The 27,949-nt window shown below is 40.8% G+C and overlaps 1 protein-coding gene across 5 annotated transcripts; it reads left to right on the top strand.

Annotated features, from left to right (window-relative positions):
- Window positions 1–951: 951 nt before the first annotated feature.
- LOC117546221 (transforming acidic coiled-coil-containing protein 1-like) lies at window positions 952–26,715 on the top strand. 5 transcript variants are annotated; one of them, XM_034216380.1, is made up of 13 exons: window positions 952–989; window positions 10,988–11,079; window positions 17,282–17,678; window positions 19,226–19,280; window positions 19,379–19,463; window positions 20,209–20,255; window positions 21,147–21,281; window positions 21,385–21,461; window positions 21,579–21,622; window positions 21,935–22,095; window positions 24,566–24,672; window positions 24,774–24,894; window positions 25,201–26,715. In XM_034216380.1, the coding sequence occupies exons 1-13, from the start codon at window positions 967–969 to the stop codon at window positions 25,267–25,269; spliced, it is 1,413 nt and encodes a 470-aa protein (XP_034072271.1). In that variant the 5' UTR covers window positions 952–966; the 3' UTR covers window positions 25,270–26,715. The 5 variants fall into 5 exon arrangements, with proteins under 5 accessions (XP_034072271.1, XP_034072272.1, XP_034072270.1 ...); XM_034216381.1 differs by lacking the exon at window positions 952–989 and adding an exon at window positions 1,797–2,080 and having other exon boundaries at window positions 21,150–21,281; XM_034216379.1 differs by lacking the exon at window positions 952–989 and adding an exon at window positions 1,798–2,080.
- The last annotated feature ends 1,234 nt before the right edge of the window (window positions 26,716–27,949 follow it).

Raw genomic sequence — 27,949 nt, 5'->3', positions numbered from 1 at the left:
ATAGTGTGTTAATCTTTGGATCAGGGGAGCACTGGTTCCATCTCCACTGCAGTCAGCAGCATGTCGTTGTGTCCCTGGGCTAGACACTTCACCCCGAAATGCTCCTCTGGGGATTGCCCACAGTATTGGATAAAAGTGTCTAAAAGTGAATGTACCTGATCTTGTTTGAAACACTGAATTGTAAAGGGTATAGCCTTATCCAGACCATTACCAAACAACATGTGCCAGTTTTAGTTTTTGTGTGTAATGTAATTGTACATTTCCCTGAAATCTTACAACAATTTGATTATTTTCGTTATTTGTTCGATTTGAGCTGCGAAATGTGGCTCGTAGGACTTTGTCATAACTTTAAATATTTTTCTTTCATAAAACCAAGTTTTCTTAAATTGACAACCGTTACTGTGGCAAGCTACTGGAGCATGCGCAGTCGTGAGGAAAACACAGCATCACGTTCAGCGGTAGAATTGACTAGCAACCCTGGACAACAACAATCAAAGGCAAGTTAAACTCTTATTGTTGTTGTATACGTATGTTTTATCTATATTCCTCAGAGCTATTGGCTACATTGTGTCCTCATTCATGTTCTTTTATCTGCCTAGTCTATTATTTATTTGTACTTTGCAGCGCTAATAACTTTAAGCTGTCAAGTTGTCAGAGCAATGCTCAAGTCTCTGTAAGTATCTGGTTTACAACAAGAGAAACGTATTCATACCATAAATCATTGTAAATACCACGCTAAATGTGCTTAATGCTCATGTGTGCGTTGTTTGTGAATGCTTTGTGATACAAGCCATTCAAGAGGTAGGACCTCCATAGTTAGCCTCATGTGATTTATCTCAGTGGGAGAAAGTTATGCACTAAAGCCTCTCAGTTATTCTCGAAGGCGGGCCTGTCCTATGCAACACTGCCTGAGCCAGCAGAGGGGTTTTAGCCATTTATATTTGATCCTCCTAACAGACTATCAGGATGGGACAATCTGGAATCAGGAGGTATGATTTTATTTTAATCATTAAGAGGCTCTGTTGTGTTGACACTCAATGTTGGTTAAGACATGTCTCACTAGCCTTGTCCATTTTTTACATTAAGCTACTTTAGTTTTTCAGAAACACTGGAAGCATTTAGCTAACTCTAACCCTAATTTTGAATTGTGTACATTTTTGTAAGGGGGTAAGAGGTCAAATTGGACTGATTCATTGTCTTATTAAATGAATGCAAATAAGCCTAGCTTTGAGTACTGAGCGTGCGTGTGTGTATTGTCATGCTAAAACTCAAGGGGGCTACAGTGGTGGGTTTGGGGTCACAGCAGGTAGCGGGAATGTGGCACAACAATGTGGGGCTGTGTTTTATGCCGCCTTCTCTCCCTCCATCATCTTCCATCCCTCCCCCTGGATCTGAGATCTGGTATTCAGCGGACTAACAATAGAAGATACTCTTTCACGCTTGAACCACACACACACACACACACACACACACACACACACACACACACACACACACACACACACACACACACACACACACACACACACACACACACACACACACACCACACCACACACACACACACACACACACACACACACACACACACACACACACACACACACACACACACACACACCCCCTCCAACTCCTTGGACTTTGTGCTTTAAACAACCCCCGTCACACACACCACCTCTCTGCCTTTCTCCTTCTATAGGCTACTGCCTGACAAGGGAATGCATTCTGACTTTGGTGTGTGTGTGTGTGTGTGAGAGAGAGAGAGTGATAAATTGGAGGGTGTGGAGAAGCAGAGCGAGGAGGCGGGACTGTCAGCTATTCATGTGTGATCAGTGGTACTCCTGAGTGTTTTGACTGTACAACATCAGCAGAGAAGGGACACAGAGAGGAGGAGAGGCTAAATAATGCCAGGCTGTCCAGAGGAGAGGCAGAGGTGAACCTTTGGAGGGCAATAAAGGGACGTACGCAGCATCTTTGGGAAACCTGAAACAAACACAGACTCGGCGGCTGTTGCCATGGGGGGATCCTTCAGCCAAAACAGGAAGGGCTCCTTCAGCTCTACTCGGAAGAAGAGCAGCATGTAAGATGTGATGCTTCATTGTTTGTGTGGACAAGCTTTTAGTGAGAACAGGAAACTTGTGGGTGAGTGGGTGCACTTGACAGTAGATCAATAGTGCCCTTTGCTACTTGTGTGTATGGACCATAGACTGTTTATATAATGTATGAACTAAGCACTTTTGTATCGGATAGTGGAAGAGGAAGTGTGAGATAAGGGGTTGAAGGGCAGTGCTGACACCTTGATGCTTCCTTCAGAGCCAGGGCTTTCCCTGCTGGAATGAAAGCAAAGGATCCCATCATCAGACTGCTCTGCAAACAACCTGTCCTGTCGTGCTACTTTGGTATTCAAATCTAAGGAAATAGAGGGAAGAGGCAGAGTGTTACAGCTGGTGACATTATGAGAGAGGCTAATGTAATGAGCATCATGCTCCTAGAATTCAAGTCTAAGTGTCATTGGTTCTAATATTTTAGCAGCAGCTTTTGTAGTTACAACTGTAGAAGAGATAATGCTGCCTCTGGTTATTCATTTTGCAGCTGTGACCTTAATTCTAAAGTGGTGTTTTAATCATACAAGCGGTTCTTTGGGTCTGGGCAGACATAGTAGGACACATCGTCCTGTTCTGATCACGCAGTGTTAGGAATCCTGAAAGTGCCGTATGACCTGCGGCTGACTGGAGCCTTCCATCTTGTCAAAATGAAGGGAAATGAAGATGCTGTTGCTGAGGCATTTGTCAGAGCTTAAAAGCATGCTCCCTCTTCTTTTCCTTTAATCTTTTGTAACAGAGAGCGAGCCCTTTCACTTGTCCCCTGATCCCAGTGAGGCTTTATATTGTTTAAGCTTCTCTATGCCCTTGTAGCGGAACACTTTCCCTCGACAGATGTAAATGCACAGGCATATTTCAGCCAGCCTATTCCTAAATGTCGCTGTGTTCACTCAGTGATCCAAGTCGTGAGAACAGCGGTTGTAAACATCATCAGCAGTAGTGCTGCCGGACTGAAACAGATGTTTTTGTTTTGGATGAGGCAGGAAATCACGACCAGTAAGGCAAGGATGTCAGAGATCAGAAGACTGAGACGACGAGGCCATGTCAAAGAAATTATCATTGTTATTTTTGTGTTTATTTGAAATCTCCCTGATCACAAAAGCATACTGTAGTCTTCTGGATCTGTGTTATTGTTAGGGCAGATGGGGGCTGGGGTCTTCCCTGTGGGAAAAAGCTAACCAGTGCCGTGGGATCTCAGTTTTCTAATTTTAGTTGCCTTCATCATCCGTTGTATGGCCTAACTGGAGCAGTCTTTGATGTGCAGTAGACTTCCTGTTCTCCAAAACCCAGACAGTCCCTCATTTGGGAAGAGCTGACTTTCATTTGGAGCTCATTTAATGCTGCAATGTTATGAATTCAGGCCAGTGTAGGCCGAACAACTGGGATAATCATTTGCGAGACAAAGACATTGTGAATACATGAATACGCAAAATGTGAAGATGTAATCTTTAATTATGCATAAGCCTTTGCTGACTTGGCGTGCAAGAATGAAAGTGTAACTCAAGGCAGAACTATGTCGAAGTCAATAAATAAATACCCTCAGTTGAACAAAATGGTAGATATATCACTGCAATGAAACAAAACATATATGGCATTTTAAAAGGACAAAACACTGTACAGACAACACTATGTAATTACACACCGAGGAAAACATTGTTCTTATTATTAGCTACCATTTCTGCTAATACAACCCCCTTAAATATTATACGGTTTAAAGGGATTTGTCGGGAATGGAAACATTATAAAGTAAAACAGTAAGGGGCGTGTTACCTCCCGGCTCTGTGCGTGCATGTGTGTACAATGTTCATGCACTTCTGTCTGGTAATTGTGTGCTCTTGTGTCTCTGTTGTAGTCAGGAACAATAGCTCAGCTGGGGCCTGTACGTGACTCTTCTGGGGGTAAACCCCCCCTCTCTCTTTTCCCTTGTTCCTTCATTCTTTCCCCCCTTTTGTTTTATCATGCCTCCATCAGTTTAGATATTCCTGTGTAATGTAGCACGGTGAGTGCATCGACCTCATTCAGTCTGACTCTGTTCACCCCATGCTAGTTTTCGGCTCTGATTGCAGCTAATTGGAGGTTCCTTATTAGAAATGCTTAGATGTCAAGAATGTAAAAACATTAATAATAATAATAATTTCAATTTATATAGCGCCTTTCACGAAACCCAAGGACGCTTTACAATGGGAAGTAACAAAACAAAACAAAAAGTAATAATAATCATACAGATACATAGGCTGAAGAAAACAAAACAAAACAGGAACAGGTTGCTGAGTATTAGATACTTTAAAGCATCTCTCTTTACATTGTATCCCTCTGAGATTTCTGAATTAAATTATAAAAAATAACAAAAGATATAAAGGAAATATCATCAGCAGTGTGCTACTTTCTCTCTCTCCTTCTCTCTCTGTGATGTGCATGTTTCCCGAGTGCAATACACTAATGACCATTTCCCAAACGTTGCAATGATGAAACCAGAGATCCTGTCAACTCCCATAGGTGACGTCAGACCTGTTTTTTGTCTCTCTTGTTCTCCCACTCACAGCTATTCTTCCTTCATTTCCTTGTGTCTTCTATGCTCTTTCATCCTGACATTGAGTCCCTGGCTGATTTCAATGCTGCTGTTCTTTTGTTCTTTTGTGGTATTTATGTAATCAATCTGGATGATAGTCCACTTATGACCGCTAGATGGAGCCGTATCACTAAACAAGCCATCAAGTGTGACCCAGCAGTATTATTGTAGAGTCGCTGTGAGTCATTATTACACAGACTAATAGACAGAATGACAGACATTAGGGCTGCTCAATTAATCGTATTTTAATCGGGATTACGATTATGGCTTGCAACGATTACGAAAACAATGTAATCAAAATAAAACGATTATTCTTTTATTATTATTATTACTTTTTTTTTTAAATTAAATTATTATTTATTTTTTTCAGTTGAATTATACTTAAAGTTCAGGGTAATCAACTGCTAAAAACATACTGTTCACATTTTTTTTCTCCAATAAATGGATGTTTTCAAAGTCAATGAATAATCACATTTAATAATCGCAATTACAATTATTGACCCAAATAATCGAGATTATGATTTTTGCCATAATCGAGCAGCCCTAACAGACAAACAGATAGACTGTCAGCAAGTTAGTCTATCCCAGGAGGGACATACTTATGAACGCATTACATACAGTTCACATGTGCTCACAGATATATATTCATGCCCTTACTTGTATCCCCTACAGGCACAGATGTACAGAGGGCCACATATTTATACATGGCGGACTGTGTAGTCTCAGCAGAGCATGAAAGTTATCCACCAGGACTTATTTTTACTATAAGTAATCTTTGTGCCACTGGAACCAAACAATACTGACTCAGTTGATTGAACCTCAAATCTTCTGTAGATGTTTTTGAGCTTGTACTCTGCTGCAAAGAAGACATCACGTTGAATACGTGTGTTTGAAGTACCTGAATGAAAAATGACAGAAGTCACTATCAAGTACTTTACTGCTAGTGTGTTTATTCCTCAAATCTAAGGGATACAAATTAAGACCCAACTATGTTACCAATTTGACAAAAAAACAACTATTTTTGCAGGTTAGCATGAGGAAAGAAATGTTTTCACTCATACACAGCTTTTCAAATCTGTTTTGTAAAGGTTGAATTCATAGTTTGGTGCTTTAAAAGCTCAAACACATATTCCACACAAACAACAATACCTGAAGAAACATAGAATATAGAGAGAGAAGAGAACTGTTGTTTGTTTTGACAACATCTTCAACAACCTGTGTTATTGGGATATTTATGCTAACTTACCAGCTGTTGGGGTTAAGACACATGCCCAGGAGCACTTAGGCTATATAAACACTGACGCTGACATGTTTATTACACTGCAAGTGCTGTTTGCCATGTGTGCTGTGTAAATGTTGATCAAAGTAGAAATATTTAACGGCCATGCTTTCTGCATTCCTTTTAATGTAACTTGTAATTGAAATGGGGTTAGTGCCCAAGTCTAAAATTAAAAGAATGAAAGCTACAATTACACGCCGCATTAAGAAATGTTGGACAGACAACATACTGACGACTCTCTTATCCTTAGCAGTACTGGTCAAATCAATTGTGAACATTTATCGTCAGCATTTCGTTATGTAGGGATGTAAAAAATCAAAATGGCTCATTATATCGAGAGCTTAACCATGCTTGGTAATCCCCAGGAATCCACCCAAAGAGGTCAGTATTTCATTATAAACACATTTTCCTCATGGTGGTGCTAGAGGAAAGACCAGGGATTTACTAGCATGTCTCAAAAATAATCACAGCAAATGTAATGTATTTTTAAGATACCCTGCTGGGAACCACATTGTTTGTCTGGGAAATGTTGACCTGACGGTGGAGCTGTACAAAATGTAAGATATATGCTCTTCCATCAACATCGAGGGGATTGAGAGCAGAGATAAACAGTGTGTGAAAGTTGAGAAGCTTCTCTAATTCCCCCTCAGTGTGTACTGCACACACACACACAGTTATCTCACATCACCTCTGTTGTGGCTCACAGACATGTTTATCATGGCTGATATATTCTTAGCTCATAACCACACATGCTGCAATCAGTCAAAACCTAATTGATGATTAAGGATGGGCATTCTTGTTGGACTAACTGATGGGGGTTTGTCGTGTGTGCGTGTGGTGTTATATGTCTAACACTGTGGGCTAAAATGGCAGCTCTACATTGCATATGGTTGTATGTGTGGGTTTGCCACTCTCTCACTGTGTGCTATTTGTGGTTTCAAGGTATTACATAAGCGCCCATTCTTCCCTCTCTCTTTTCCCTCTTCTCTGTCCGTGTCGCATCTCTGCAAGGGAAAGAGTCAAAGATTTACCCGCTGTCTAATTCTGCTTGATGTCTCTCTGTATGTACTGAAGACAAACGTGTGTTATCTGTGTGACATTGCAAGTCCAGAGGCAGGTTGACAACTTAGCTTTCACCGTCCAATGCAAGACAGACAGGTTTGTCCTCTTGGCTGTACTTTCTGACAGATAAGGTGACAAAGAAGAGAAAGGAGACAATACCAGGAATGTTTACGAAAAAACAAGAGCGCGTTTCAGGTTGCGGCCCTGCCCAAAAGCTCCCTTCAAATTATTATCTCTTTTCTCTCTCCGTCTCTCACTCCTCACTTTTAATGAACGCTGTTTTCCATCTGGCTTGCCTCTAATTTGCTCCTCTTGTCAGTGCAGCTATCACACACTGAACAGAGCATCTTTATCTGTGTTCACCAGTCCGTGACTTTTTTTCTTCGAGTGGGCACGTATTAATTATGCTCAGTGTCATCTGTGACAGAGCTTCTGCCTGTTTTACTCCCTTCGGTTTTTGCTTGCTGCTTTCCTTTCTTTCCCTGTTCACCTTTTTCACAGTGGCTGAATCACCCTCCTTTATTAGATTAGTCATGGTCCATGTTTTACGAAAGAACTCCTCTCATCTGGCCTAGATGTGTGTGTATGTGTGTGGGGGGTGTGTGTGTGAAAGAGAGAGAGAGAGAGAGGTATACATGTGAAAGCCTTGGTTATGTAAGCCATCCATGAACAGCCTCAGAAGCACATGTGTGGGTGAAAGTGTGTGAGCAGAGATGAGAGCTTTAATCCAAATGACTTGTGTGTCACTCGCATTGCTGTTGAATCTAGGTTTGCTGCATTGATTCCTTTGCTGTCTGACCTGGATGTGGACAATAGATCCTCTGTAGGTTCGGTCACAGTTGTAGCTTTATGTGTGAAGTATTTATGCAAAGCACATTCTCAGTCCTTCGTCCAAGTATCTTTGCATCTCTGTAGCTGTTATCCCCCTTTGTTCATCCAGAGAAAATAGTCATTAGTGCTGTTTTTCTGCAACAATGATGCATGGTCTCTGCTGAGAGCTGCCGAGTAAACAAACCACTAACCTTTCAAACTCTTTGTGGTCTTTTACGTCAGCAAGCTTAGTTTGGGTTTATATTGTTTAAGGGAATTAGGGACTATGTCATTTCTGTGAGGTGGGCTTTGTTTGAGAGGTTGGATATTACAAGGTTATGAGTTCCTGATACACTATGAGTTTATATTCAATCGAAACTCATCTATTTGCATCTTTTCAAACATACTGTTAACCGCATATTTTGCTAATTACTTTCTAAATCTTCTATTTTGATCGATAAGATGGAAGGAATTGTGAAAAATCTTAGTTTTCCAAGGTAATGTCTCAACATGTATTGTGTTGTCAGTCCAACACCAACATGTATTCAGTTGAATATGATGAAAAGCAGGACATCTCCGTGTTTAAGAGGACACAAACACTATTTTAGCATTACAAAAAATACCTATATTACCAACAAAAGTTGTTCATTCTTTTTCTGTCAAAGGAAAAACTTGATTGCTATACGTTTAATCTCCTCTTCCTTAAAGACATAAACGTCTGGCAGTGTGTTTGTCCTAGAGTAACCAGACGCTGCTTTGCCTCTTAAAACAGGAAGCATTGCCTCTCCTCTCCCCCCTCTCTTCCCCCAACAATTGGCAAACCCTGAAAGAAAGGAGCAGAGGGGGAGGCAAACTCCTGAGAGCGAGTTATAGCAAACACACAGAAGCGGGGCGAGCCGATGTCTGTTAACCAGCTGATCGTCCACCCAGACAGAGAGGGGAGGGGGGGGGGGAGAGAGAGAGGAGTGACTACTGATGCTCCAGTGATCTGCACTGTGTGAGTCAGTGCTGTGGAGAGCAAAACAGAAACAGCAGCAGCAGCAGCGTGAGACTCTCGCGATCGTCAACAACACAGAAGAGCAGGATGGGAAAGCTCAGCCGCTAAGCATAGGAGGAAGTGCGCGAGCCTTAGAGAACAACAGAGCAACAGCAGCTCACAATACGAGGGGAATAAAGAGGACTGTGGAAGATCACTGAGACTGGTTGACAGCAGTGACAATCTCTCCAGAGGAAGAGGAAGTTTACAGTTAAGTCTCGGAGGTGGCAGCAGGTTTTGGACCTGACGTGCCGCAGCGATGTCCTGGTTGTCTCCGGTCCAATGGGCCAAATGGACATGGTCAGCAGTGACTGGAGTAGCTGGAGAAGAGGGGCAACCCCTATCCAAGGGTGGAGGAGAGTACAAGTAAGAGGGCTAGGCCAAAATGTGTGTGTGTGTGTGTGAGAGAGAGAGAGAAAGAGAAACAGAGAAGGAGGGAGATATAGTTGGTGTATAATTAGGTTTCAGCTAAAGAAATAACAAAGAGAGTATCTTGAAAGGAAAGAGTCATTCTTTGTACTTGCCTCGGATTAAAAAGCAATAGATCTAGTGGTTGTTTGTGTGATGACTGCAGATACCCCTGAGTCATACTGACAGGTGGTGGATAATACACACGAAGAGAGCAACACACACACACACACACACACACACACACACACACACAGAGAGTTGTGGTGGTATACTCTTGATTCCTTCCTATGCTGTGGCATGGTCACACTGTCATTGGCTAAAAACAGACGACTAAAATACACTCTTACGAGTCTCTGCTCTGTCTGCTCCATCCGGTTTCTTTATGAGGCACCAAATGCTAAGGATATGACTATGTAGGCTGGTTTTTGTGTGTGTATGTGTGTTAGTTTGTGTGTGTGGCAGTCTGGGAACAGTTGCTGAAAGTTGGGGGAAGGGGAGAGAAAAAGCCAGTTTCCAAAGCTTTTGATTCGGTTTCTCTCCATTTCTAGTTTCTAAGTAACCATCCAAGATTGCAGCCGATGGGGCCATCAATGGGGCCATCTCTGGGACGTAATTCAGTGTGTGTGTGTGTGTGTGGGGGGGTGTATGTATATTAGGATTAACTCTGGCTCCACAGTGTGTGAATGTGTGAACTGATATCAGAAAGATGGAGTGTGTCTGGGTTTTGGCAGTGAGAGCTTTGTTCCTTCTGGGGCTGTTTTTCATTAAAGGGCCAATGTTTTGATGTGTGTTCAAGTAGCTGGGAATGGGTATACACCGTACACACACACACACACACACACACACACACACACACACACACACACATAATCCCTGTCTCTCCTTTCCTTTTTGTCTTTACACAGTTTGGAAATACATTTGGGCTGGTTGGCTAGGCAGCTGACATAGCAAACCAAAAGAGAGTGTGTGTGTGTGTGTGTGTGTTGGGACACAGTGTGTCCTATTGAGGGAGAAAGGATGCAGGTGGCCTTCCAGGGCTTCACTTCTTCCTCCGACTTCCTTTAAAATTAATGCCTTGTTTATTTCGAGCTTCTTTGAACCCTGAAATCTATTATTTTTACATCACTCAAGGAAAACAGGAGATTGACATTAGATGGCAATGTTTTCTTGTTAGAAATAAGTTCACACTGCTACAAACAATAAGCGCTTTTCTTATTGTATTTACATAATTAATCAATCAATCAATGTTTATTTATATAGCCCAATCACAAATGTTACATTAGTCTCAGTGGACTTCACAGTGTGTACAGAATATCAGTATGACAATACGACACCCTCTGTCCTTAGACCCTCACATCGTACAAGGAAAAACTTCCAGAGAAAACCCAGTTTAAAAGGGAAAAATGGGAGAAATTAATTAAACAGCTGTTTGAAGCATTTTCTTATTTAGACCTACCATCATCGTCAATGGCTCATTGTCCTCAAAGACAGTGGACTGCTGTTATCACATGCTCTAAGTAACTTCATGACGTAGTTCATTTGGTTTTATGGATCATATTTGTCTCAGAACAATTTCAACTGGAGATTTCCTATATAGTTCCAGATGATTTCCCAGCACCCAGTCGTAGTTGTGACCTCTCTCCTGCTGTATTCCTGTCTCTCATAGCTTTCCTTTTATTGTGACAGATGTTTTTTAAGTTTTCTTTTTCTCTCTACAGTTCAGACTCAGAGGGGACTTTTGAGACGCCAGAGGCAGAGTCTCCTGGTGTTGCGAAGCACCTTAGCCAACTGGACAACTCCAACCACACAGGTGAGACGACCCAGGGCTCTCATACAGGTCAAACTCTGACACCTGGACAATTATTTTAGATATTCTCTGGTCGCTAGCAAGCTTTTAGGAAAAACACAAGACAGATAACACAGAAGATGTCAGCATTAAAAGAAACCACAAATCCAGCAAAGGGGACTCAGATTTATAGAGAGACATTTTAAAAGTCCTTTTCATTATCAGATAAAACAGTAACATTGAAATTAATCAGCCTAAATTTCACACGATCAATTCATTTTTATTTCAAGATTTTCTGTAACATATTTTCTGCCCAAAAATACACAAATGCCCTTTTCCCAATTTTGATGTGGCCTTAAGGACGGTCTCCAGCCTGATACTTTGGTAGATTAGGTGCAATGTCCACTGTGAAAATACCTCCTAAATGTAACACTAGTCGTATTCATTAGTTTTTAGTTCTTCAATAACTTTTTTGCACATTTACAAATGCTAAAATCATCAGCAGGTTTGAAGTGATTTTTTGCATTAACCTTTATGTCGTTCTGTCATGGCAAGAAAGCCTTTTTGTACAAATGACAAACACAAATGTTCTCCTACACTCAAACCTGATGATGTAGATCAGGGGTCGGCAACCTTTTTGATATGAAGTTGAGTAGCTTGACGCTCGTGAACTATCAGCAGGAGGGCGGGGGAGCCTCGCTGCGTGGAAGCAGTGTGTGGACCTGTCAGCGCAACTTAGCCTACATGATGCCGAATTTAAATAATTTAAATAATTGGTTTAAACGGCATAATAATAAGGACGATCGCCAGTTCTGTGATTCTCCAGAACACACATGTTATGATATTAGGGTCATGCCGAGTGAGATGAGATCGCTGTCCCTTTGAGAGAGAGAGGGGTGTGGCTTGTGTGTGTGTGTGTGTGTGGATGGATGGATGGTAGAGCGACAGTGAGGCAGTGTGTGTATGTTTCTGGAAGTGAAACGAGGAAGCAGAAAAACAGAGGTCTGTGATGTATTTTGTGAGACAGAAGAACAGCTAAATAAATGCACGGCCTCCCAAGAAGAGCTCGCCTCTCTCCAGTCATTTAAGCTAAAGTGGGTTATTGAACCTGAAGCTTGTTGCTTCTGCCCTCCTCGACTACGGTCTGGGAGCCGACAGGAAAGTTCAACACACAGATGGCCAGTCCGCCCCTTTGTAGCATATTATTTCGATGAGAGATGAGCAGATCGCCACTGGGCTTTCAACTAAATACACAGCCACGCAAAAACTGCGGCATTTGTACAGCTCCTTATGGGTACTGCAATTTGTGAAGTGTTTTCCTCCGTGGTGAAACAATCAGCACCACGGAGGAAAGCGGCAGAAAGACGCCTGGAGATAAAGAGAGCGGGGCTGCGTTGCGTGCATGGCTTCCTTCTGCAGGTAACGGGGAGACGCGCTCTGGCGGCGGTCTCGTTCAGGATCCGAAAATACAATTTCAATATTTTGCACACTTATTCCACTTATTCCTAGTGTGCCACTGGTTACGGTGCCGCGTGCCAGGGGTTGCCGACCCCTGATGTAGATAGTGTAACTTGTTTTGAGTTATTCGGGTAAGGTATTTTGTGTAAACTGCAAAAATTGCAAACATGTCTTGAGATTTAAGTCATGTTGTTTACGCAATGTGCACTCTTCCTTTTTGTCACTATGTTGTTCCTTGTTTATGTTGGCCACGTTGTTGCTATGCCTGCTTTTGCTGATCAGAAAGACCTGCTATCAGCAGATATGGTTTATGAAAATAAAGGTAAATGAGCCCTCACCTGGTTTCACAGACTGATACGTCGTCTGATAAATGGGTAGTAGATGAATCCAGTTTGTTTGAAGCTGCAACAGAAGCCCACTGCTTTCTAATCAACATCCCCCTCCTCACCCATCCCCTCCCGCTGCCCTGCTTTCACCCACTCAAGTAGCACACATCACCATGGTAATAGATATCTGGAGTGCATCTTCTGTGCAAAAAGCTATATCCCTAAAGTTTATACTCCATCAGTTATCATTATAGTGATTTTAACATGAAGTGTACATGTATCAGAATTAAATTAGTCTTCATGTTTTGGATGGATCAACCGGTTGATATTAGACACGATTTGACTCGGCATATGGGACACTGTGCCAGATAATAACAGAGATTAAAGTGTTTATTATTAAGTCTAGTTCGCAGACAATAACAGTCTCCTTTTCATGCTAAAACAGTCACATGCTCTGAACAAAGTCTGGGGTTGGATTCATGAATAAAAGATTGACTTGAGAAAGTGATATTCTTGTTGACTATAATTGGACTTTAACAGCTCACTTTAATCGTCTATTCATGAACGACCACAGGCATAGGCGGAGTTTGACATTTGCGCTTGGGGGGGCAAACCTTTTTTACTGACGTCAGTACACAGTCCCAACTATTGCGTGGGGTGCTACGGATACAGTAGCAATAAAACCAGCGTTCACCGCACTGAGTATGACTTTTCCACATACGAACACAACTCGTCTCGTCATGCAGGCCTCATGCCCGCCGTACACACACACTCATATGGAAGGGGCGGTCTCTCCCCCCAACAACAGTGCATTACATCTGTAAAACTTATCATAACTGTGCACATCTTATACTTATTTGATAACTACTATATCCCTTGGTTACTTGAACACGCTACAATATTATTAACCAGTGTCCTACTTAGTGCAGAAGTAGACGCCTTAAACGTCCCAGAAATTGGACGTTTTAAAAATCACCGCATATCTTATTGTAATACAATAGCTGAATCACTTGTACAGGGTTCATACACTTTTTCACCAATGATTTTCAATGACTTTTCCAAGACTTCTCAATGACCTTTACCTAATTTTCCATGACCAAAAAAAAATTACCACTGAAAATGCTTTATTTGAACATGGAACAGGAAAATAAGGTCTGCATATGAAACATGTAGTGCCTATCTAAAACAAATCAAATAGTAGGCTTACTAGCTTCTACACGCTGAAGCAAGTCAGGGAGGCAAACTCATCAGGTATGAAAAAGGTGACAAGCATCCGAGCCCCCCGACCCCACGGAATATCGGCTTTAAATGAGGAATAACAGAGGATGTTAGCAGTCAGAACAACTAAAGCAGCAGTGTTAATAATAACAGAAACGCTAAAGAGTCACATCTAATAGAAATATATAAAAGCATTTATTTTAATTGTGTAGCAGTCAGTTTATAATTTTGGCAGCACTGTTGAGCATTTTGAAAATGTATTTTCATGCCTCTGTGCAAGGCTTAGTCTTTCTATCTATATAGCCACTGGTGTAAAGTAACTAAGTTCATAAACTCAACAAGTACTATACGTGGGTACAATTTTGAGATACTTGTACTTTATTTAAGTATTTCAATGTTTTGCTACTGTGTACTCCACTACAGTTCAGAGGTAAATGGTGTACTTTGACTCCACTACATGTATTTAATACCTTTAGTTACTTCACAGATCTGGATGAATGATGTGAAATCTAATCAAGTGTTAAATCAGACTTTAGTTCCACCTGGAGTAAATCCACCAGCTACCCTGCAGTATACAAAGTCATTCAAACTAGCTGCACCTTCACCAGCTTTGAGAACACTTTAATGATCAATCATTATAAAACATATCATATATATTATTCTGAAATGGACCAATCTGCACAATGACTACTTTTACTGTCGCTACTTTCACTATATTTTGATGAGAATACTTTTCTACTTTTACTTGAGGAACATTTTGAATGCAGGACTTTTACTGTAACAGACACTATGGTACTTCTACTTTTACTCAAGTACAAGATCTGAGTACTATACTTTAATTAAGTACAATATCTGAGTACTTCTACTAAAGTACAAGATCTGAGTACTATACTTTAATTAAGTACAAGATCTGAGTACTTCTACTAAAGTACAAGATCTGAGTACTTCTACTTTTACTCTAGCACAATATCTATACTTATACCACCTCTGTTTATAGCCTATGAACAAAACTATTAGAAAACGAAGGCTAAAGCTAACGTTAGCAGATAGTGACAATGTATGCTAGCTAGCTAGCTCAACGATTCCTTAAATGATGTTGCGACAGAAAAACGTTTCAGTTCACATCACGCTCTGCCGCTCTGCTCTGAACACCTGAACGGCCCGTTCTAACAGCTGTTCACCAGCTTGCAGTCTGTGCCACAGTGACTCCGCACAGTTAACGAACTCACCGTAGATAATGTAGCTGACCCGGAGCAGCAGAGTTCAGCCGGCCCGACAGGCAGGAAGACTCGAGCACACAGCTCGCGCTTCATATATTAAAAAATAACACCATGTGCGTCATGATGGCACATCACAGTTTGAGACCGCAGATTATTTCGGCGATTAGATAAAATGTAAATTATATTTGACGCAACTTTAGTTACATTTCCATGACTTTTCCAAAACTTTGAGAAAAATATTGTTTTCCATAACTTTTTCAGGGCCTGGAATTTGCATTTTGAATTTCCATGACTTTTCCAGGTTTTCAATGACCGTACGAACCCTGCTTGTATGTAAAAAAAAAAAAGCAAGGGAACTTGTGTCCTTAACCTCATACGTCACACACACACACACACACACACACACACACACACACACACACACACACACACACACACACACACACACACACACACACACACACACACATCACACACGTCACAACATGCGACTGCTCCAAAATGAAATTATTTCAAACAAAATATGATATTATTCAGATTTGTATTGTAACAATCATTATATTACATCTATTAAAATATTGATATACAAAATATTTGTATTGTAACAGTTTTAGAAGTAGTAATGCTGTAACATATTTCAGCCACTAGGGGGGGCAATGCCCCCCCTGCCCCCCCGCAAAATCCGCCTATGACCACAGGCTACAATCAAACTGTATGTACTGTAGCTCCAGGGTGTAGCTGAAACTCTAGACAGCCATTTGACTACTTATACTGTTCCTCTCTTACTTCCTTCTCTCCCTCCTTTTCCTCTTTTTCACAGAGTTGTGTAACTGCACTAAAGCCTGATGTTGTCTTTGTTGCTAGGCCACTTGGTGGGGTGTACTCTGCAGAACTGGGTGTGGTTCCCCCTCATATATTACCCTCTCTGAAGGGTGTGTGTGTGTCTGAAAGTACCCAGATTTTGAGCAGAAGCTTACATAAACTTGCAATATTGAATGTATGATGTAATAGGCCACAGTCATGACGCCTCAAGTCATGACAAACGATGTGAGAAGCTGTTATCCGTCAAAGGTGGACACAATAAGTTCATTCAAGTTGTGAGCCACTTGAGAAGAAACACAGGAGAATATATTAGAGTTATTTCCGTTGTATTATCGTGGGTAGTTGTGAGAGTTTTTACAGTGGGTGTATTTTTCAGTAACAGAGAGTCCTGTGTTTCAGCAGCAGTGTGACTCAACAGAGCCTGCTGCTGTGGTCGTTAGCTAGCTGTTAACAGGATGTGAAGTGCTCTGAGAGGAAGTCAGCAGCCATCTTAAATGTTCTAACAGGAGAACGAAAGGCCATCATTTCAAGTAAATCCCGAAATGAAAGATACTATCATTAGGTCGCCACAGGATGGAGAAAGTAGGTTAGACGAAGGATACCAATCTGCTTTTATCCCTCTACCTTTCTGACAATAGTTTCTCTCTCAGTAGCAATTGGTTTTCATGGTTCCTCCTATAACTCTTTAGTTTGGTGTTGCCCAACATTTACCTCAACTTTATAACTCTCTTTTGACCTTTGGCGTTGACATCTGCGAACAACTTAAAAAAAACTTAAAGACCCATCTGTTTGAATACATTTTTCACTGATTCTGTATGTTGTTTTTGACTTGTTTTATTCCTCTCAAGTCTCTATTATATGTCTGTTGCCATATTCAATTATAAATGTTATTATTATAATGCCAGAGTTTAGTTTCTTGTTATTTATATTCATAATGATAATACATGTTTATTCTTATTTGATTCTATTTTTTATGATTTTACATGTATTCCTTTTATCCCTGTGTATATTGACACGTGTTTCTGTCTCATTCTGTTGCTGCTTTGACACCTGCATTTTCCTACAGGGATCAACACAGGTCCATCTTATCTAATCTTATCTTGTATTCATTTTGAGAGGCACCTCTATAAACCTTATGTTAACTAGTAACATACTGACCTACTTTTTCTTCTCTTTTTATAGGTACAAACCACTTTTTGGACAACAACTCCAACCAGGAGGTCGGCCCAGATTCATCCCCAGATGTTGATTCGCTGAACAACGTCAGCAACTCCAGAACCAACAACCGCAGCTTCGGTTTGGACCAGAACCTCAACCTGACCCTCAGCAACAAACCCAGCCCTGGAGGGGTCCATCAGCCCCAGCCTCCAGCCCTCCGGCCCCCATCACTGTCCGTCCTCTCCTCTCTGAACAAACCCGACCCCTCGGAGGTGGACGACGTGGCCCCGGCGGTGTCTGACTCCAGCACGGACTCCAACTCCACCCCCAGTCATGACATTTGTGTGGACCCTGATTTGCTTAACGGCAACAAGAACTCCAACTCAAAACTGACCTGTGAGACCAACGGCACAGTAATCACGTGAGTAAAAGACTCGTTAAAAAATACACAAAGGTCTCTTCAGTGAGTGTGTGGCTGAAACTGAACTGATATGACTCACTGATTTTCAGGCTGAACAAACAGTGCTCTCTCTTTTATGGCCGTAGTAGGGAACGGTAATGAATGCTCTCTATTGTTCACGATGAACCTGGAGGGATGGAAGTGTTCCCATTTTAACCAACTATGTTTGCCTGTTGTGCATCTTCTAAAGTTATCTCAGCATCTGTGTCTCTCCTGCACATCCTTTCATCCCTCACCACCGTTATTATAGTTTTTTTTATTGCTTCTAGTTATGATTTTATTTTAGGATTTCAGTTCACTTGAATTTTTTCAGTAGGATTTTCTTTTACTATTCCACAAAAGAAGGTTTAAAGCCGTTTTTAATGTTTAGTGTATTTTTAACACATATTTTGTGTTTTCTGAGATATTCTCTGAGTTGTAACGAGGAGTGTCTCACGACGCCCTCTGGTGGTGTTTTCATGTTCCTGCAAATGATGAATCCTGATCACATTTCTATTAAATTGTTTATGTCTTTCTTCAAGTTCAGCGTTGTGCAGAGAGATAATCAGATTTGACCTCAGTACTTATATCAAATACATTTGCTTTGAGATTCCACAATATTTGTATCATATATTTCTTTGTTAAAATGGCTGATTTGAAATGAGACACAATACTTTTATAGGAACAGGGGGACATAATGTATTTATTGACATTATATACAGTCAGGTCATCCTTATTTGGAGGGTTTGCCTGCACCCATTTCTTACTGAGGCCATTCGCGTCACGTCTCTTGATTGATACTTTAAAATATGAAAGCCCGGGAAATACTTGCTTATTACATTTTAGTTAGTTAAGTGGTAATAGAAGATTTACATTTTCAATTTAAATATTCTAGTCTTTTATTTACTGAACTATAATAACCCTGCACTCACCTTATGTTTAACCTAACCCCTATCCCGTCCTTTCCTTTGTCTTTCCTTCCCTTTCCTTCCAAACTTTCATTCTGTTCCCCTTCGCTCTGTGTGGCATCAGGACTTCTGAGCAAGTCCATTTCCTCTGTGTTCTGTTGTAAGTACTGTGTGCAGACGTGTGTGTGTTTGAACGTCAGTTCTTGCTGTTCTTAATAAGTCCAGTGCCAGGCTTGCTCCAAGAGCTGATGTGGAAACAACCTGACCTAAATGTTCCTTCATTCACAAAGAAGTTGAAAAAAAGGCAGGAGTAGAATTAGAAAGTAGAGAGAGTGTTAGCGGAAATCCTGTAATTCCCTCTAACTCTCTGAACAAAGGTCCTTGCTCTTATTTCAATTTGGCAACAATCTCTTTCATTGATCTGCTTTTAATTCTGCGTAATTCAGCACTTTAAGCAGAGCATGCGAGCTCAGCGCACACTCCCAGCAGAGCCATGAGGCTGTAAGGCTTTCAGTCTCCTGCTTCCTCTTCTCATCCTCACACCCGCCCACATGTACACACAGGCAGATGTATCATCAGGTTAGTGTTGACACTTATGTTGTTATTGACTTTCATTCTCAGGAACTCTTGTAAAGTAAAGCCGAACCAGCCAATGCAAAAGGATTTCAGTGGACAGGTAAGAACTGATCATGTGTCTGCTGCTCATCTGACTCACGTGGTAATATTACCATCAGGAACGCTTCATGCATTCAGTGGGTTTGATTATGTTTGCAGCTGTTAAAGGATGACCACCATGGAGGCCACGCCACAGACGAGGAGAAGCTGGCGATCAGTGTCAAACCGGACAAGGACCAAAGCGGTGAGTCACCGGATCAATGAACATGGATTTGTATGTTGTGCCCCCCAGTTACAGCGCACACTGATACAATATAGAGAAACTCAGTTATCAGTGACGGACTCGACTGTACAGGAAGTTAAAGTTTAGACAGCATTCTTCACTCGATCAATACCGGACAGCAAGAAGGTCATCTGTGCTTATCTGTTACAGACGCACACATCATTTAATCAATAGCTTGTGCACTGAAACCTGTAATAAACACAACATCAGTGCAGGTGTTCAGAGCAACAGTTCACAGTGTTTGCTGTGGGATTGTATGATCATGCACATCACATGTGACACAGCTTAAGTCTGTTGCAGATGTTGCAGTATATTACGTGCTGTAGCCTGTGGTTTTATAGTTTCTAAAGGTATCATGTTCTTTTTTTTCGAGTGAACAAGCAGTTCTCAAAACGAGTTTGATAACATTCTGAAACAATATCTTGAGCAGACACCGAGGCTCCTTGTGAGTCATTACTAAAGTGGAAGCAAACTGCCAGTGGTCTCATTAATGAGACCACTCCTAACAGATCATTATAACAATCTGAATCATTTGAATCATTTGCTGCAGCTCTTATGTGAACATGTGGTGATCTTCCTGTCAAATCAACATTCAGAAATGTTGTAATATTTCTCATGTACTCCCACCTGCTGGTCATGACGATGAACTATATTATATTACGTGGCGCATTATCCCAGATCCTAAATTCGTATTACTTTCTTCCAGCTCAAGACTGCCATGTGACATCAAAGCCCGAGGACTGCTGCTCTGTGGTAACTAAACACCACAATCAATAATTCATGTTTTTACCCTCTGTCAGGCACATATAAATGCTATAGATTATCATAGTGGTGCTCTCATGCATGTGATCTTTTTTATCTAAAGAATAAAAGCAACTAGATGGGAGTAAAGCACTCTTTTTTTTATTTAGGCTAAACTGTTACCGAGAAACCGAGACAAGTCCAGGCATGTCTGTACATTTGAGAATGTAAAAGTCATATTGGCAATTTTTGTTTAGTTGTTTGTGAAAGTGAAGTGTGACTGAGAGATGTAATAGACTCTCAGGTTTTCTGTTTAGAGGCACCTGCATTATTATCTAAAGCTGAAGTTTGATAAGATGGCCGCACTGTGCTGTACGACAGCAGGAGGTACTAAGTGTCTGCCAACATTATGATTTACTAAAGTGACAGGTGGATTAAGATTGTCATTTATGAGACTAGAATATGGCTCTCATAATCCAGGAAGGTACAAAGCAAGAGAGGAGAAGGGATTTGGAGACGAGGAGAAGAAAGGATTGAAATGAGGGGGTTCAGGGTTTCAAAATGACAGTAAAGCAATTTTAATAATTTGCACTTTATTACATACATTAATGTTGCTATTTGTTTTCTACTACAACAAATTGTTGCATTGTAACTTATTGGTGAAAGGGTACAACTGAAGGGTTTGAATTGGCTTCTCTAAGCACTTACTGTACAGTTAGTTTCCCACTTGTGAAAGATAAATATTATAGGACAGCTTTTTTAACAACAAAAAAGCCAGAACAAAGGTTTGAATAATAGCATCCATGCCACTTGTGTATTTGTCCTGAATACTTTTGTGTATTTATTTAGAGCCCATTTTAGACTTCTGGATGTATAATGAAACTGATTTCCTTCTACCTGCAGCAGTTCGGGGACCCATGCGAGCGGAAGAACAAAGCGGAGGGAGGGGAAATGAAGAAAACAGGAAGTCAGGTCCTGGATTCCATCTGCATCAGTGAGGCAGAAAAACAGGCCGTTCTCACCCTCATCAGAGAGGAGGTACAAACTGTTAACTCATCCAACTTCAAATGTGTCGTCAGCCTGTTGGTATTCCCTGAATGAATCTTTTAAGTATTTTCTTTACACTTACATCTCGTTTCAGATCATCACTAAAGAGGCAGTGGCAAACGACTGGAAGAAAAAGTACGAGGACAGCAAACAAGAAGTCAGCGAGATGAGGTGAGAAAACATTTTGATGCATGATGTTTTTACTCAGCCATTTCTGATTGACGGTAAAGATCTGTCTACAATCTGTCAAAATATTAGGTTAAGATCTCATGTGTTTTGTTTCTACAGGAAGATTGTTGCAGAATACGAGAAGACAATTGCTCAGATGATTGGTGAGTAGAAATGTTAGGAAAAAACGTATGCAAACGTATGTTTCACTGGTTACTGTAATGATCCAAGTGCCACAGTGTGTACTTGTATCATGTACTGTGAGTGTCAGACACGGTCACATTATTCCACATTGTTTTAACGCAGAAGAAACAAATCGGCAATTACAATACATTAATTTCAAGCCTTTTCTCTTTATTTTTGATGTATCCTTGTTTTTGATGTGAATGCAATGTTTCCTGCTGTTACCAGACTAAATACAAAAATGTAGGTGATTTGGCTGTCAACAATAACAACTTCTTCTTTGCTCTTCACAGAGGAAGAGCAGCACAACACCAAGATTTCCCAGAAGACTTTGCAGGCTGTGACGGCGGAGAAAGAAAGCACCATGGCAGACCTGAACTCTGTGGAGCGCTCTCTCTCTGACGTGTTTCGGCGATATGAAAATCTGAAGAGCACCCTGGAGGGATTTAAGAAAGTAAGTCATAGAACTAGTCCATGTCAGTTTCAGCTGATAGTGGTACACATTGGGGGGCTGTAAGAGGGTTATCAACACAATAAGGATGAGGCAGTTGTTGAGTAGCAGAGGTTTACATTCAAGAGGACCTATTATACCTTTTTGGGTTTTTTTCCCCATTCCTGTAGTTTGTTATACAGGTTTTCATTCATGGTCTGCCACGGTGGGAGTTTGACCAATCACAACAGAGCCGGCCAGCTAACCAATCAGAGCAGACTAGGCTCTGGTTTCAGACAGAGGGGGAAAAGAGGTGCTGCAGCACAGGCAGTATGAGAAAAATAAAGATATTTTTGAACATTAAAACATGTAACAGCATAGGCGGCGCGTGTGGCTCAGGTTTGGGAAGGCTAAATAACTTGTTTTACCTGACGCTGCCTGCCTCCGGCGTCTATAGAAAAGAGATCAACTCAGTGAAAGCACGGGCACCGCCTGATCAGAGCTCAGTGTGTACAGTTTAAACTGCCGTATGAAGAGACGCCAACGTGTCACACTTATCATTCATATCACATTATCAATCAGATCATCGATCATATAATATCATAATATATCATATATTTCCTTACCTGAGTCAGCCGAGCCGTGCAACACTTACATTGTCACATACTGTATGCAGAAGTATTATTTTAAGCAACACATTAAGTTTGACGAAACACTCAAATCAAATGTAATTAAAGTCAGATCCACTCGTGTTTTTGACGGGGCAGTGATATCATAATTGGGTCATTCTACAGAAAAGGTGGAAGTGCTGTCACTTACTTTTGCAGACACCAAAATACATGACGTTGACCTAATACTCACATTCATTATATGTTGAATAAATAGAGATTGTCTTTGCAATGGTACTAAATAAAAAATAAATAAAAAATGGTTATATACGTAAATTGCAATTTATTTAAAATGTCAAGTTCAAGGAACTGCCTTGTCACTTTGATCATACATGGAAGTGGAGCCTATAGTTTTAATTTAAAAGATTTTTTTTTCAATAAATAAATTTAATTAATATTTACATAACATTACAAGCATTAAATATAACACTGAAATTAAATTATTATTAATAATATCAAATAAATGTCAGTCACCCAAAATTACGTCATTGGTGTTACTGCTACACAAAACGCTTTTATTTTTTAAATAATGTACTGTCTCTGAAGTGCCACCTGTAAGAGATCATTTGAGGCAGTGCAGTGGACAAAGACATAAGGAAAGTCAGATACTTCTTACTTTGTTTGTTAAAGGTGTCATTTTATCTTCAAATTTTCTTTTACATGCGTCTTTCAAGTCTGTCGTTAGTGTTACTCATTGCATAGCCCTAGGGGTGAACATTTGAATGGGAAAATGTATTGTATTGAAGAGTTAAACGATTTTGATATTGACTGAAGCCACATTTGGTCTGACACATTGCAGCCATTTTGTTAAAATGGTAGTGTTTTTCTCCAAATTGTCACTGGTGTTACTCTTCTTCCTGGTAACACGTAACACCAGTGACATTCCTATACAAATAAGCTTTGTATAAAGTATACAAATAATAAAAAAATAATAAATTAAAAAAAAATTAAAAAATGTAAGCTCTACTTGTTGTGGATTCATCAAGTTAAGAGTTAGTTATTGCTATTTAACAGGTTTTTAGATGTTTTTAGAAGGAATATATTTCAGCAGATTTGTATCACCCAGATTCCACCTTTTCTGTAGAATGACTCAATTGACCCAATTGTTAATGTATGCATTCAGACACTTTTTCTTTCACCAGTTGTATTCACCTTGCAGGTGCAACTATGTGGCTTGTATCCTAGAATATATGTTTAAGTCATCATGGATGTTTAAAGTTCATATTTGTCTAATATTAGTTTACTTTTCATTAATGAAGTATGACGCTGCGCTAGGCTACACTTGTCCCTGTTTGTGATTGGTCAAATGTTGCTAACCCCGCCCCTTTCACGTGAACACGCTCTCAGCTGGAGAGAAAAACCCTGGCTTGATTTACCGAGTTGATAACCAGCGTCGTAGGACCGCTTAGCGAGAGCGCGTTTGTTAGGGTTAGTTAAGATATCATAACTCAAACGTATCCAGGGTATGTTGAACTGGCTTCGTAGTACAGGGCACAGGTGGCTGCATAGCAGCGCTAATGTCAAAGACACACACATTATACATTATATTTTTCTTTTACCATGCAGTGACACAAATATTTGGGAAGGCTTAGCCTTCCCTAGCCTACAGTACCCGCCGCCCCTGTGTAACAGTAGAGGCACAAAATACAAATATGCACATGTCCCCTTTAAAGGTCACTAGATAAACCTGAGCCTCAAACCTATGAAATTGTTCTCTTCTTCAACAACTAGTGCAGCATTAAAATCTTTAATAAAGCCACAAATCTTGATCACAGCTGGTTTAAAGCAGCAATAACACAGTGCTTGTTTTTTGTTTCCTCGTGCAGAATGAGGAGGTGCTGAAGAAATGTGCTCAGGAGTATCTGGCCCGAGTCAAGCAGGAGGAGCAGAGATACCAGACGCTCAAAATCCATGCTGAGGAGAAACTAGACAAGTATATATGGGATTTAAATTAAGTCCAATTATCCTGTTAGGCCAGTTTTAACAAACAATTTTGAGATGTTGTTAATTTCCCTCGTTTCACTCCTCTCTCAGGGCCAATGAGGAGATCGCTCAGGTGCGTGGAAAGGCGAGCTCAGAGAACATGGCGATGGCGGCCAGTTTGAGGAAGGAGCAGATGAAGAACGAGTCTCTGGAACAAGCTCTGCAGCAGAAGGTAACTTAATTCCTCATCTTTCTGCATGTTTATTCTAGATTACATCACATTTAGCTGATGCTTTATCCAAAACAACTTACAAAAAGTACAATCAACCATTAAGTAACAAATTCAGAAAAGCTAAAATCGTGCAAGTTCATTAGTTTCAAAATCGCTTGAAATGAGGTGGGAGAAGTTCTCAGATCTTGTACTTAAGTAAAAGTAGAACTACCAGAGTTTAGTAGTACTCTGTTACAACTAAAAGTCATATTAAGTCATACAAAAATGTATATATTTGCATAGTCATCCTTTGTTGTGTTGCCATAGAATCAAGAGATGGAGGAACTGACCAAGATCTGCGATGAGCTGATTGCCAAAATGGGAACAATAGACTGAGTGACTGCGAGTCCTCAGAGCGACGCCCTGTGCATGAAGAAGCAACCTCCATACCCTCTGCCAGCCCTGCAACACAGAGAATGCTCCTGTACAGATGTCTAAAGTAACTTCCTGTAAACTACAATTGCACTACTTCTGACCCGAACCTAGACGGTTTTGTACATGCCAATAATTGTTCTAGTAGGAACTGTGTTATATGTATGTGGTCACGTTGTTTTGTTTGTCTGTTACGAGGCCATCTTGTGCTTTGCCCATCATGCCAGCGAGCAACAACCTGCTTGTGATTCAACTTTAATTCCCAACGGATTAACAGCTAAATTCCCAGCAACTCCTTGAATGACATCATGCAGGCGGGGTTGTTTAGGAGTTACATTTTTGCATACAGTATATTTGATTAGGCTTTGACAAGGATTGATTTTTTTATGAAAGCAACGATCCATGACATGTATTTTATGCTATAAACTCTGAAAGAGAAAAGCTCAGGGGTGTGTGTGGCAAAATGAGGTCAGGGTCAAAGTCAGGCTGCACAAGAACTGGAGGAAAGGATTTACGATTAGTTGAGGAAATACAGAAGTCCTCGGAGGCCTTGGTTTGTTCAGGACGGATACTGAATCCAGAACGAGTCAGTGAAACTAAAGCTGAGAATAATTCGCAGCGTTAGCTTTACCTAGATTCTGGACAATTAAAATCGACTGTTTCTCAGTCGCAAAGAAGTATAACAACCTGAGAGTAACAGACCCGTGATTGTATAAACAGTAAAGAGAACTTTATAATGAAAACACTTAATCCACTCCACCACTGTACGTTAACCATCCTGTGTTAAAAGTCCTAAACAACTGGAAAATATTAAAACATGGAGACTATATTTTGATTAAAGATATTTTAAGCAATTATACGATTAGCAAGTGATGCACTTGAGCGTCCACTATCACCTTTACCTCCTACCGTGAAGTGTTTGACAGCTTTATAGGAAGTTTAGTCAGTTGCTTCTGCGTGATAAAGATGTGAGCGCTCATGCCTGTATTTACAGCTCTGCATAGTCTGTTTCTTTGCATGACTTTTTTAAGAGCTCTGTTTTTCTCAGAAAGCAAATTGTTTCCTCAAATCACTGGTGAAACTATGTAATAATGACTGAGTAGTAAATGGGATTCAAACACTCAGTTCTGTGGGGTCGGTCACCATCGAAAACTTTGTAATGTCTGATACCCCAGACACAAACCCACTGATGTGCCACCGTTTATATTTTTGTGCCATTATTATGTTGTGTTACTTCTCAGCTGTTTTGTCAAAATTATTGTTTTGTCACTTTAGTTTCTTCCTTTAATTACTATTGTTTGTAATTGTAAATTAGGAAAGAGAGAATCTCACACTTGTGTTGATACATTGACTAACAGTATGTGTGTACATTTGCCTGAATAAAAATACATATAATTTGTTCGACAACAAGCTATTCTTGTTTTTTTTCACCTCTGGTAATGTTTTCAACTCGGTTTGAAAAAATGGGTCATCGTTTTTGTTCATGTAACTTGGTGTAGGACAGGCCAAGGAAGCAGCCAATGAAATATTGGAGGTGATCTGAGAAACAGGGTGGATACACCAATTATTTTGTACTTACACCTACGGCTTTGGCGGAGGTTTGCGCTCTCCAAAATCTCTTGTACTTAACATTAGTTTTTGCCGTTTTTATGATCGCTTTTACCACAGACTTAAAGCCGATATTGTAAATTCTCACTGTGTGTATTATTTTGGTGTATGGGCCTCAGCTAAAGTCTTGGTGCAAAGTGTTTACACACACACACTCATCCCACCTGAGGCTGTTATGTGAGTTAATAATAATGACCTTTGGCTTTATAATGCTCCCACACACAGTCAGTCTTTAAAAATAGTTATAAAAATGACCTTGAAACTCTGTTTATAACACTGAACTGTAACCGTGTCTCCTGTTAAAGCTCGCTTGGTTAAGTCCATTACTACAGGCTGCAGTGCTGGCTGTGCAGCATGCAGGGAGATTACAGACTTAAGACCTTAATGCCCTCAGACACCTTCCCGTGCCTAAATCTGCACCTCAACCCACGCTGTCCCTCCATCACACTCATCCACTCTTCCTCTGGACTGAAGAAACAGAGTCCGTCAGCCGGCTGCCATGAAGACCGCTCTGGCCCTGCTGCTCGTCTCTCTGGCCTGCCACAGTGAGTTTCTACAACACTCATACCAACACTGCCTTTTGAGGTTTTCAGACATTAGATGACAAGCAGCAGACAGACTTCCTTCTGAGTCACAGGAGCTTTGTTTTCCTAAAGCAAACCTTGGTCAAATATGCTGTAGCCAAGCAGTTTTGGCTTGATTTCTGCACAATGTGGGGCATTTTCCATGTGTGTGTGTGTGCATGCTCACACTCCCCTGTGAACATGCGTGCCTAGTGTTAAGTCAGGTGCTCTCTCCTGCTCTGTCTGCACAGGCCACGCCCTCAAGTGTCTCACATGTGTGGCGTCCAATGAGGAGGCCTGCATCCGGCAGGGCTCCACCTCCTGCCCTCAGTACGCTGATGCCTGCTCCACCATCACAGGACCCAGTGAGTGCAGACCATAGACTGTATAGGTGCAGACACACAACCTCAGGAAAACATGTAGCACAAGCAAGATGAGAGAGAAGTGAGAGAGAAGTTTAAGTATACAAATAA

Source organism: Gymnodraco acuticeps, unplaced genomic scaffold (genome assembly GCF_902827175.1).
Source record: "Gymnodraco acuticeps unplaced genomic scaffold, fGymAcu1.1, whole genome shotgun sequence".
NCBI classification, from domain to species: domain Eukaryota; kingdom Metazoa; phylum Chordata; class Actinopteri; order Perciformes; family Bathydraconidae; genus Gymnodraco; species Gymnodraco acuticeps.
Note: the sequence above shows the minus strand (reverse complement) of the source record. Positions and strands in the feature narration are given on the sequence as shown.

What these genes read in the sequence shown, in the direction of transcription:
- LOC117546221 (XM_034216377.1), top strand. Translation starts at nt 9,118, where the DNA reads ATGTCCTGGTTGTCTCCGGTCCAATGGGCCAAATGGACATGGTCAGCA. An exon ending in AAGGGTGGAGGAGAGTACAA is followed by an intron (nt 9,225 to 10,987) that starts GTAAGAGGGCTA and finishes TTCTCTCTACAG; the next exon opens with TTCAGACTCAGAGGGGACTT. An exon ending in CAAGAAGTCAGCGAGATGAG is followed by an intron (nt 21,462 to 21,578) that starts GTGAGAAAACAT and finishes TTGTTTCTACAG; the next exon opens with GAAGATTGTTGCAGAATACG.